At 46.4% G+C, this 11,008-nt stretch overlaps 1 protein-coding gene across 1 annotated transcript in view; it reads right to left on the bottom strand.

The window, feature by feature from the left end:
* DAP3 (death associated protein 3) overlaps window positions 1–11,008 on the bottom strand; it is a 32,596-nt gene continuing 21,588 nt past the window's right edge. Inside the window, exons 4-13 of the mRNA XM_004714757.4 lie at window positions 10,709–10,762; window positions 7,122–7,244; window positions 5,415–5,516; window positions 3,465–3,573; window positions 3,277–3,369; window positions 2,430–2,560; window positions 1,746–1,826; window positions 1,484–1,642; window positions 720–779; window positions 1–210 (exon numbers count right to left, since the gene is read on the bottom strand). Of these exons, the coding sequence (XP_004714814.3) occupies window positions 85–210; window positions 720–779; window positions 1,484–1,642; window positions 1,746–1,826; window positions 2,430–2,560; window positions 3,277–3,369; window positions 3,465–3,573; window positions 5,415–5,516; window positions 7,122–7,244; window positions 10,709–10,762 (1,038 nt within the window). The 3' untranslated portion in view covers window positions 1–84. The remainder of the gene's footprint in view (window positions 211–719; window positions 780–1,483; window positions 1,643–1,745; window positions 1,827–2,429; window positions 2,561–3,276; window positions 3,370–3,464; window positions 3,574–5,414; window positions 5,517–7,121; window positions 7,245–10,708; window positions 10,763–11,008) is intronic.

Here is an 11,008-nt window from a genome sequence, read left to right as displayed (position 1 = left end):
AAATGCCAGCCTTCTGGATGTCTGGGTGAAGGCCGAAGTGACATCAAAATGCACACGACGAGGAGAAGCGGGGTGATGGCCCCTTTAGACAGAATGGCAATAGGCACAGGCTGCGCTCACCTTTCCCAGCAGTTCGTGGGGCAGGTAGGCTGACCGGGGCTTAAAGAGCGAGCCAGTCTGGCTCAAAGTCAGCACGATGGCGCCTCCATGCTGAAAGAAGGGAGAAGAGCAGCGTTATGAAAAACAACGAAGAAACACTGCGTGTTCATCATTTGCAGCCGGGGTGGGGCTGGGGGCGAGGGTGGCCATCACAGCTAAATGGCAATGAACGTGGGCATTGGTTCTCAATTTGGCTCTGACGGGCAGCTGCCCTGTGTTCTGAAATCCATCAAGACGTACTTCGGCATCTTAAAATTTTTTCTGAAGATGATGGGAAGATAAAAAACAAAACAAATACTTTAAACAATTACAAAGTAAAATTGGGCCAATATTTAAATAAACTGGCTGTGCATAATAAGCTTACACCAGTCTTGTGGAAAAGATCAGGAACCAACACATGGATTTTGATCCAGTCTCTACTCTTAGCTTGGCACAGATGTGGGGAGGTCGGTAAGATACTACTTAAGGATTGGAAAGAGTATTAGCAATGAAGTAGTAGAGTATCTTTACAATAAAAACACACTTTCTTCCTGAAATGTGTCAGGACTGTAGGCACTCACCCAATCATTCTTCACCATTTTCCTCAGATGGTGAACAAGCGCTAGTTCCTCTGGGGCTATCTGCACATTGGCCAAGGAGAGAGAGAGAGAAAGAGAGATCATGATTTGTTTTTCCTGGGCTTCTGAGACAAGTGTCAATTAACACCAGTAAAACAACCCTCAATCTGAATACAACGGTAGCATCCCTGGAGGCAAGCCCTTCCTCGGGGAGAAGCTGTTCTCTGAGCTGAAACTGAGTGGAAGGGGTGTAGAAAGGAAGGGAGATGTGCAATTACAGAGACAGAAAGCTAGAGCCGTGACTGCCCTCTTTTTAGAGACTAAAGACAGTCAGCAGGGGAGAAAGTGCCCACTATCCCAAACCACCGTCCCTCGGTCTTCTCTACTTAGACCATATGGCCTTAGTCCCCATGGAAAGTGGCGCCCGTCTGGCACTATTCCCACTGCACAGTTCACTGCACAAACTCTGGGCGGCGGAGCCCTGGTGGTGGAGTAGTCTGTGCACTGAGCTGCCAACCAGTCAGCAGTGCGAACTCGCCGGTCGTCCCTGCTGGAGAAGGACGTGGCAATCTGATCCTGGAGTTTACAGTCTCAGAAACGCACAGGGGCAGTTCTACCCTGACCCATGAGGTTCTGACCAGTTGGAATCAACTTGATGGCAGTGGATTTGATTGACAAGAAAACATGTTCATGGTCTAGAAGGCTACGTCACCGTTTCTGCAAAGGACGGAACCAGAAACCGACTGAGAGAAACCCAGCGCTCCTACCGGGCTCTTATCTTCTCTCTTCAGGGTGGTTCTCCCCCAGAGAGCGTTGACTCCATCCACTGCCACCAGGAGGTGAAAAGCACCCAAAGCACTTTGCCTTCTGAGCTCTTTCAGCACAATCCCCACGGCATCTGTGGCATTCTTCACCCGCGTAATGCCCTGTGACAGAGGGCGTGAGACGGACAGTGAGTGGCTCAGGCCCTGGAGTGGCCTTCTCTGGGTTGGACACACTCCACACTCCACATTGTCTCCTTCATCTGACCTGTTCAACCACTTCTCCCAGAGGGCTGCCTTGCTCTGTGCTCTCGCGCTTGTTCCAGACATACTTCTCTTCAACTTTTATCTACAAGCAAAAAACCCCAATTACTAGAGCCTGAGTACCAGCCCACCCCGGGCTGAGGAAGTAGGAAGGCCAAGTTAGTAGGAACCAGCTTTTCCTCTTTTGTCCCAGACCCTGTAAGAGATTTCTCTATGCAAATGAACACGTTCTGGTCTATGTCTGCCTGGGACTTTAAAAAGATCATTTTATTAGGGGCTCATGCAATTCTTATCACAATCCATACAGGCATACATCAATTGTGTAAAGCACATTTGTACATTCATTGCCCTCATCATTCTCAAAACATTTGCTCTCCACTTTTACCCAGAAAAGTGACGTCGTTGAAAATGTGTCTGTAGAAGACGGGGAGGCTGTGACCTTAGGAAAGTCAACGAATCATTCTGGACGTCCGTCTTCCACTCACAAAAGGTCAACCTGTTAGTGCTATTCACGAGGGCAAATGAATTTCAAGGTGGCCTCCACCTTGAAGAAAATGTACTACATGGTACCATCATCCCAACTGCAATACTAATTCCCTATAGTATTATCAACTGGGTCCTCAGGACCCCAAGTGGGGAGACTCCTCGTGACGGCTGCCCAGCACTGTGCATCTGGGAGTCTAGTCACCTGGCTCAGGAAGCGCTCATTTGACGTTTTGAAATTCTTTAGCCAGGTCGAAGCCTCTAAAGGTTGATCCAAGCGCTGTTTGTTGTAGGTGGACTGCAAAAGATTCCTACAATTTTTCACCCAACGATGAGCTGAGAAAAACAAAACAAACCACAAGAAAATGGAATAGGCAGAATGTACGTAACTCAAAATACTCAACGCCCCTCTAAGGTATGGGAAGTGGCTTTAGTTTCCCCCACACAGGAGGGTTTCAAACATGGTTTGGAAAAGTGGAATGAAAAAATAGCATTTTCTCATGAACTTGTTGAGGCCCCTTTATACATTTAAGGTCTCCTTGCTTCAGGCATTTCTGTTTTGCATGGCCCACTGTTATGATTACTACACAAGGCACACCACATAGTTCAGATGCGGTCTGTTTCTCGATGGCTTACAAACCCAAGTCAGAAAATACAGATGCACACAACCTGGAAGAGAGGTGTGAAGGGGGCAGTTTCTAAGACCCACGGTGACCATCCTGGAACGGAGATGCACAGCCACATGCCAAAGACCGAGGGACTCAACAACAGCCAACAGACAACAAAGCCTGAACCTCTGCAGCAGGAGGTCCAGCTCGTAGGCTTTAGCTCTCCAAGTGAGGGGTGCTGAGCCCCAACACTTCATTCCAGGTAGCTTTGAGCGGATTTTCCTCTGGGCCCAATACTATGAAGAAATGATGAATTCACTGAGACTGGCCTGGGCGCAGGCAAAGGGTTTTCTTTCAGCTCTCAGATCCTGTCAGAGAATTCCAGCCACAAGGTGACCACAGCACCAGGATGGCTGTGACACAGTGAAGCTAGGCAGGGCTTACCATCTGGAATATGCAGGACCAGCCAGTCTTGTTTTGCACAGAAGTGGACCGCATGGCAGAGACTGAGGGTTTTCCCCGTGCCCTTCTCCCCATCTGCAGCATGTGCTGTTAAAGAAAACAGCACCAGAAGGAGCACATTTGCATCCGTGTCTGCTCAGAGGGCCGCACGCAGCAGCAGAGAAGGATACAGAGAACATAGCGCACAGCCGGGTGTGTGAAGTTGGTGGTTTTCAGGTACTGTAGAAGCTCTAGGGCTGGTTTCCTGACCATCAGACAAGCTTCACCGAATGTCTTCACCTAGACAGCGGGAGAAGAGGGCGGGGTGCACAGCTCTAACACGTTCCTGTTAGACACCCTGAGTCCAATGCAGCAAGCAAGGGCACCAAATGGAAGGCTTTAATTTACTCAGCTGGGAGAGGAGGAGTTGGTATTGAATTTGAAAATCTAGCTCATGTAATTTAGCTTAAGATGGAAACACATTACCACCCGACAAGCCGTCACTGAAAAGCCAGCTTTTTATTATTCCTGTTAAAGAAGTACAGATCTAACATCAGTTCATTGAAATCTCTAAGTAATCTACACATCTCCCAACATAGGTCGCTTAGGGTTGACATATACAGTAAAGTACTTAGCAAATTATCTGACATACGGCCAACATTCAATAAATGTTAGTTATCTTTGTTCTTGGTGAAATTTATTATTCTAACCACTTAATTTTTCAAGGGAGAATCATGTCCAGTACCCAGAGCTCAAGAGCAGGTGTGGCCAGCTCCCCACAACTTCAAGGAATCCCCGACATGACATCACCAACTGACGGACGTTTTCCACCTCTGGCCAGCAAAAATTGGATTGAAAATATTTGGGAAGTGTGAAAGAGATTTGTAAATAAAGAACTTCACCATGTCTACTAATAACAATAAACACTTGTCTGCAAGTGTATTGGATGAGTTGACAGAACGATTGGGTTGGAGAAGGAACTGACTGGTTAAGGCCGAACTTAACGGACAGCGCAGTCTTCAACAGGTGATGCAGCCAGCAGAACAAAAGGCCATCATCAGGTACCCCAACCCGAAGCCCCACAGACAGGGTGGGAGAGCTGCCCTCTCTACGATGGGCATCGCAGAAATCACCACGCACAAGTCATCCCCCAGCACACTCACTGGTGGTTACGCCAGTCTGAAGGCAACGTGCGCAATGAATGAGAGGAGTTGAAGAGTTTGGCTCTTGACTAAAAATCTAGGTGCATAGTTCCAGGCCTGACCACAGACAATTACCAAGGTGTTACCTGTCCGGCCTCAGGGGAAAGGTGCTCTCTGAACCAGCCTTGGTGCAGTCAGTCTCTGCCCTCCAGACAGCGCTAAGTTCATGTCGCTAGCTATCTAGAATGGAGAATGAGTATACCTAAAATGTTAGCAGCCTTTCTCTTTCTTGGGGTCCCAGGAAAAGTTAGGGGGCAGTCTGAGCACAGCCTGCCCCCCTTCACTGTGAGTGAGGCAGGAATTTGTGTTTAGGACCAGATATGCTGGTGAAGCTTCTTGGTGGGGATGAGAGTGCGGATTCCCTTTCCCAGGTTTCTTGACCGGAAATGCCCTCCCCTCTCACCCTGAGTACACACCGATACACACACGGACTGCTCTGTGCGGCTCACAAGCACCTGGCAGGAATCTCATTTCTGTAATGTGCACCTGGAGAGGCTGGAACAGGCTCCTTCAAATTTAGCATGAAAGGGCTGTGTGCAGTCCACGAGCCCTGTGACAGGTGTGGGGACCAAAGCCCATGACAGGACAGCTCTATTTCCCATATAAGGAAATACCAAATTCACTGATCGGAATGCCAACGTTTCTAGAAACCTGTGGGCTAACCCAAGGAGAACAGGTGACTATTATTTATTTAACAATACTTTACCTAATACCAAAAAAGAAAAAAGATTTAGGATGGATAACAGAAAGAACAATTAAAAAAACCCAGCTTTAGGTTACTGCAGTAAATGCGTTCGCCGTAAGAGACAACCAACAGCTACATTTATCTGGTTTTCAAATTCAAGTTTCCTCTTTTACAGTGTTCGATTCACTTGACCCCCACTCCTCTGCTCCCAGTAGCTTGCATTCTGGCCCCAGCTCCCAGCCTTGTTTGAGCACCTGCATTACATAACGAGGAGGCAGGCCGTGGGGGAAAACAGTCTTCATGTCCTGGAGGGAGATGCTGTAGTGCTGACCCTCATGTTGCTCACCATGGTTGGCCTGTGAGATAAAAAAGCAAACAGGTCTAACGGGGCCAACGTGACAGATGCTGGGGAAGGGGAGAGGGACCAGGTCGGGGAAACATGTCTCAGAGCTACCAACGGTATTTCCCATTTCTTATCTAAGACAAAAAAATGCTAGCTGTCTCTTTCCAGTCAACACGGTATGAAGCTGGTGGTGAAGCTAGTTGCTCAGCAACGTAAACCCTAGATGTGGGGGTGCCAGAGACAATTCTTGCCATCTGGATTCTTCTGCGCTGTGGATAAAGATGCTCCAGTCATGTGACAAGCTCATCTGCAAGCTGCTGTTTCCATAGAAACCCCAGAGGAATTGGCAGATAAAAGGACTACAATTACAGAGGAAGCCGAAAGACACTTCAATGACTTCATTCATTTATTCCATTTCATTTTGTGCTTGTGAACATAGGTGAACGCTAGAGTCGTAAATAGCAAAGACTGTGCTGAGATGGGGTTTGGAGTCTTGGGCTTCTTTTCCCCTTACACGCAGCTTATGCTAAAATGAAAAGATTCAGAGTATGGGGTTGGGGGGCTGGCAGGGGCAGAAATGGAGTAAGAAAAGCCTCACATTTTAGCATAGACCACATAGATATAATGTCATTGATGAGCATCAGCAGCAATGCTGGCAAAGGGGGAAGCTATCAATATGTAGCCTAATGGGGCCTGACCTGGCAAACACCCCACACAATACTGCTGGGCTCCTGGCTTCATCCTGAGAGAGGCTGCTCTTCTCCCAACAAATCAGTCATTCTCCTTCCAGACATCCACGTACAAACGTGGAAGAGTACCAGCCTGGTTATGAGGCAACCGGGTCTGTAACTGCCTTACTCTTAGCTCTGTGTGTGATCCCAGGCTGGTAAATTTAATTTCTCTGGGATCCTCCATACTGGGGGTTGGTAAATAACAGGCAGGAACCATGTTTTTGTAAATAAAGTTTTAGTGGTACACAGTCACACTCATTTATGGCAGAATTGAAGAGTTACATCAGAGGTTATTATGGTGCTGGAGCCTAAAATATGTGCTCTTTTGAGGCAAGTTTGCTAACCCATCATAAAATAAGATCAGTAACAGCTAACCTGACCTGTGTGACTACTTTGTGTCCAACAAAATCTTGGGTACTGTGGTGAGTTCATGAGGAGTCTTGGTGGTGTAGAGGTTATGAGTTGGGTTGCTAATCACAAGGTCAGCTGTTCGAAACCACCAACTGCTCGTGGGAGAAAGAAGAGGTTTTCTACTCTAAAGACAGGTAGTGTCTAAACCCACAGGGGCGAGTCTGCTCTGTCCTATGGGGTTGCTATGAGTCCAATGACTCGATGACAATGAGTTTGGTATTTTGGTTTGATGGTGAGTTCACTGATAGGAATGAGCGCACCCAGATGTGTCCTGACCTCAGTGCTTCATGCCCCTTCAACTGTCACACGGGGACTGGGAAGAGCTGGGCTCCAGAGCGCTGCCTCAGCAACATTACCTATCTGACTGAAGGTAAATGGGTTTCAGTTCTCTGGGTTGCAGTTTCCCAATACAGAAAAGGAGCTCCCAGCACCCATGATAAGCCCTGTGAAAAGCCAGGCATGTGGGAGTAACTCACCGGGTCACACTCTCGGGTGCGGGAAAGAGCTCTAGGGCTCTCACCTGGAGCCTGGTCATCTAGGCGGGCAGCAATGCTTTGGGGTGCTTGGGTCCCCGCATGCAAGAAACGTCCATGGTTCAGCTAGAAAAGAAACTGCTTTAGTGTTCTGGAAGTATCAGTCCCCCACTGCTCGCTACAACACCAGGGCTGTAATCCAGGTATTTAACAGTGGAAACCGTCACGAACACACATCTTATTTCACGTAAAAGGAACCCCGCTATCATTTACAATTAGTCATGCTCTAAATCTGCTCCAGCCTTTTGTGTTGCTGCCACATCAGGGCTCTGCCCCAGAGGGAAGTGAACCATTCTGCTAGGAGACTGTTCAGGAGCTCAGCAGAGCCATTAACCACCAAACACAGGGCCATTCTTTCAATATTCCTGCCAGGGGGTGAAGGGCAGCCAGTAACTCGCAATCCTCAAGTGTCTAGTAATCCGTAGTCCGTCCCCTCAGGTATGGGGGGGGATTAGCAATATTCCCCTTGCTATTTAAGAGTTAAAATTTCTCATGTAATTACACTCTGCGACAATTTTCCTAGTGGCTCTGCCGGAGAATAAAGCCCCACTCGTTCACTAAAGGCCCGTAATGAAGAGGATGTGAAGTGTCCGACTAAGTAAACAGCTCTATGGGCAACCCCGTGCACCGCCCACGAGAACCTCTTCACCCAGGGGAGGGGAAGCCAGATTCCAGGAAATGCCAGGCGGAGGACCCAGAGCTGAGCAGAAGTCCGACAAGCCATACACAGCAGTTCAACGGGAAAGAAATCAGTGGACGTAGAACAGGAATGTGAGAAATCACTGGAAAAAGGAATTGCTTGCAAAATCAGTAAGAAAGAGGAAAGCTGTTTGTATTTATACTTAGTCTCGCTAAACAGCTTCTTGAGTGCAAAAAAGGTCTAACACTTATGTCCTTTTTAAAAGGTTTTAAACTCCATGTATACATTCCACCTCTAACAGTCTATTCCCATGACCCATGTTGAGAATCACCTTCTAGGTGGCACCCTTATCCGTTCATCTTCAGCTCTCACCATCTATACTGTTGATTAACTTTCAGGTAATCAAAAGACGCTGGTGGCTCCCTAGAGATGTCAAAGACGTTTCAAATCCCTTAGCATGGTAATTAGGGCCACTTCAACTTCCCTATTTTCACTCCTTCATAAGCTCTACATTTCAGTCAGAGGATCAGGTGAAAACATGCCACTTTCGGCACAGCGGCTAACCCGAAGGCCAGCCTTTCTCAGTCAGACCACGAGCGGGGCAGATCTGCTCTGTCCTGTAGGGTCACTCGCCACGGGCTAGAACTGACTCAGTGGAACACAGCAACAAGCTTTCTGTCTGTTCTAACTCACCTTCCCTGTCCCCATTTGAATCTTACCCATTCTTCATCTGTGAAGATTTGCCAGACACCGTCAGTCCAAAATAATTACTTTTGTGTTTCTCCGTTAACAGTGCGTGACAGTATTCTTTCTTGAACTATATTCATGCATACTGTGAATGGGTGCTAACCCCTGCAGGGCTCCATGTGTACTTTTTTGGGGTTGTTTTTAGCCAAGAAGCCTAGAATATCACCACTCCTGTCATATAAGAGGAGACACTAAAATTCAAGGAAAGTAAGTAGTTTTGTCTACAGCCACAGCGTGAGTAGATGGCAGAACCAGAATTAAAACTGGTCTGTCTGATGCTATGTTTCCCATTACTTTCATTTAGTTTGCTTCTAATGGATGTCACACTGCTTGAGAGACAGAGGATCACATTTGAGTCATCTTTGTACCTACTTTTCTAAATCCTTCATGTTTCACAAATACCGAGTACTCATAGATGTCAATAGAAAGGAATAGGGTAATATAATATAGCATGGTTGCAGATGAACTCTCTGGCAGAGATAGCATTGCTCACCAAACATCCAAATACTCCTCTACATTTCCCAGCCTTCCTTGCAGATGGGTGGGGCCCTGAGTGGAGCAAATGAATCATGAGTGGAAATCACTTGTAGCATTTGTAGTCAGAGACAGTTAAGAGTGGTGTTAAATTTACTCTTCCCCTGCTGGGACCAGCTCAAAAGCTACATGTTAAGATGATATCCCAAGATGGTGAACTTTCATCCCTACACCTATTCTGCCCTTTAGCTGCAGACCCCACTGAAAACTAGCAACAGAAATCTCACACACACACACACACACACACACCTTCTGTTGTGTTAAGCTACTGATTAGTCATTGCAACCTCAGCATAGCATCCTGAATATTCTCTAGCAGTCTATTGCAAAGGAAGCATCCTGTTTCTTTAAAAAATACCAATTAAAAAAAGAAAAGAAAAAAAAGTGCCTGTCAAGATATATAAGAGCCACAAGGTGGTGCTGTTACTGTACTAATCTAATGATTTTTTTTTAAAGTTATGCTTTTTGTAGCAAATTAAAGCTAGCAAAATGGATTCCTTACTTCTTAGTGTAATATATGGCACCAGCCAGCTAGTTTGTTGTTTCCAGGAAAAACAACCATATCCACAATTGCCTCTGCAGTTCCAGAATGAGCATTATGCATGCAATTCTCGAAAGAGCAGCATTGTGAGTCAATCCAGGTCACTTTGAGACAAACTATAAAAACCACAACATTTTTTCTCACTGACATCTCTCCACAGTCTGACCTCAAGATATTTTTCTTCTTTGGTACTTCAGATGGGGACATTTTTGTCCTTTCAGATGGTAATTCGGGGCCAGAATCCACCTCGATGTTGATTCTTACTTTGATTTTATTTTACATTCAGAGGTTTGTCATGACCTCCCAAGGAAAGGCTCCTTCTGCAGGATATCTAAGTGGCAATTAAGTGATCTGATCAAAGTGCCCAGTGTTCTGCCTCTGTCTTTAGCCTTCAGGCCTTGGCTCTGGCAGAATGTCTTCTGGACCCTATGAACCCAGGTTAGACGCGCCTCTTGGTTGCTGCTACCACCACCACTCCACTCTTAACAGTCCTGGGAACAGTGTGGTTCTTAAAAACACGAACCAGAAGATGTAACCCAACACAGAAACGGGACTGCTATCTGTCTCCTGGGCGGATCCGAAGGGCTACAGGGAATGAAGCCTGGCATGAAGTGAGCCCCAGCAAATGCTCAGTGTTATGACTGAAATGAGTCATCTCGGGCTGCTGAGTGTCTGTGCACTTGGAGGGTGTACTGGCCAACTGTTTGCAAAAGGTCTGAACTGGCAAAGCATTTTTCTTTTAGCTATTTCTTTAATGGATGATAACTAGTAATCCTACTAAAGAAAGGGTAATAGCAATTGGAAAGAAAAAGAAAGAAAAGGATTTCCCTATTACATGGTAAATTCTCAGGCACAGCTACTCCTCGAGACCTTTTACTTGAAGGTTTTGAGGGCGGCCGGGGATGAAGTGCATGGCAGGGAAATGGAGGCGAGGACACTGGCCAATGAGAGCTCTGAGATGCTGATGCTCTGCAGACGGCATTTCATCCTGTGCACACGAAATCCAGCGGAAACCAGGAAATCTCCCTAAACAGACCGGCACAAAGAATTCAAGTCAGCTAGGACTCACCTGATGGACCCTGGCAATCAACCTCGCCATTCTTTGCAGCATTGTCCCAGCACTCTTTAAAAGGAGAAAAAAGTGAAATGGTTAGCCACACCTGGGAAAACATTATTTGTAAATTGTAAAACTAACACAGGAATAGTATCTAAAACATGTATATAAAGAAACACAAATTTGATACTAAAACACTTTTGTCTGTACAATGGGAAACATAAGAATGCTCATGACAGCATGGTTTATATGAGGGTAAGTCAAAATTATTGCTATAAAATCACGGGAATGTTTACAAAAAATACAATGTGAAAC

This window comes from Echinops telfairi, unplaced genomic scaffold (genome assembly GCF_000313985.2).
Source record: "Echinops telfairi isolate 266 unplaced genomic scaffold, ASM31398v2 ScPeMD7_7425;HRSCAF=8463, whole genome shotgun sequence".
Classification (NCBI taxonomy): Eukaryota; Metazoa; Chordata; class Mammalia; order Afrosoricida; family Tenrecidae; genus Echinops; species Echinops telfairi.
This window is presented reverse-complemented; position numbering and strand designations above follow the sequence as displayed.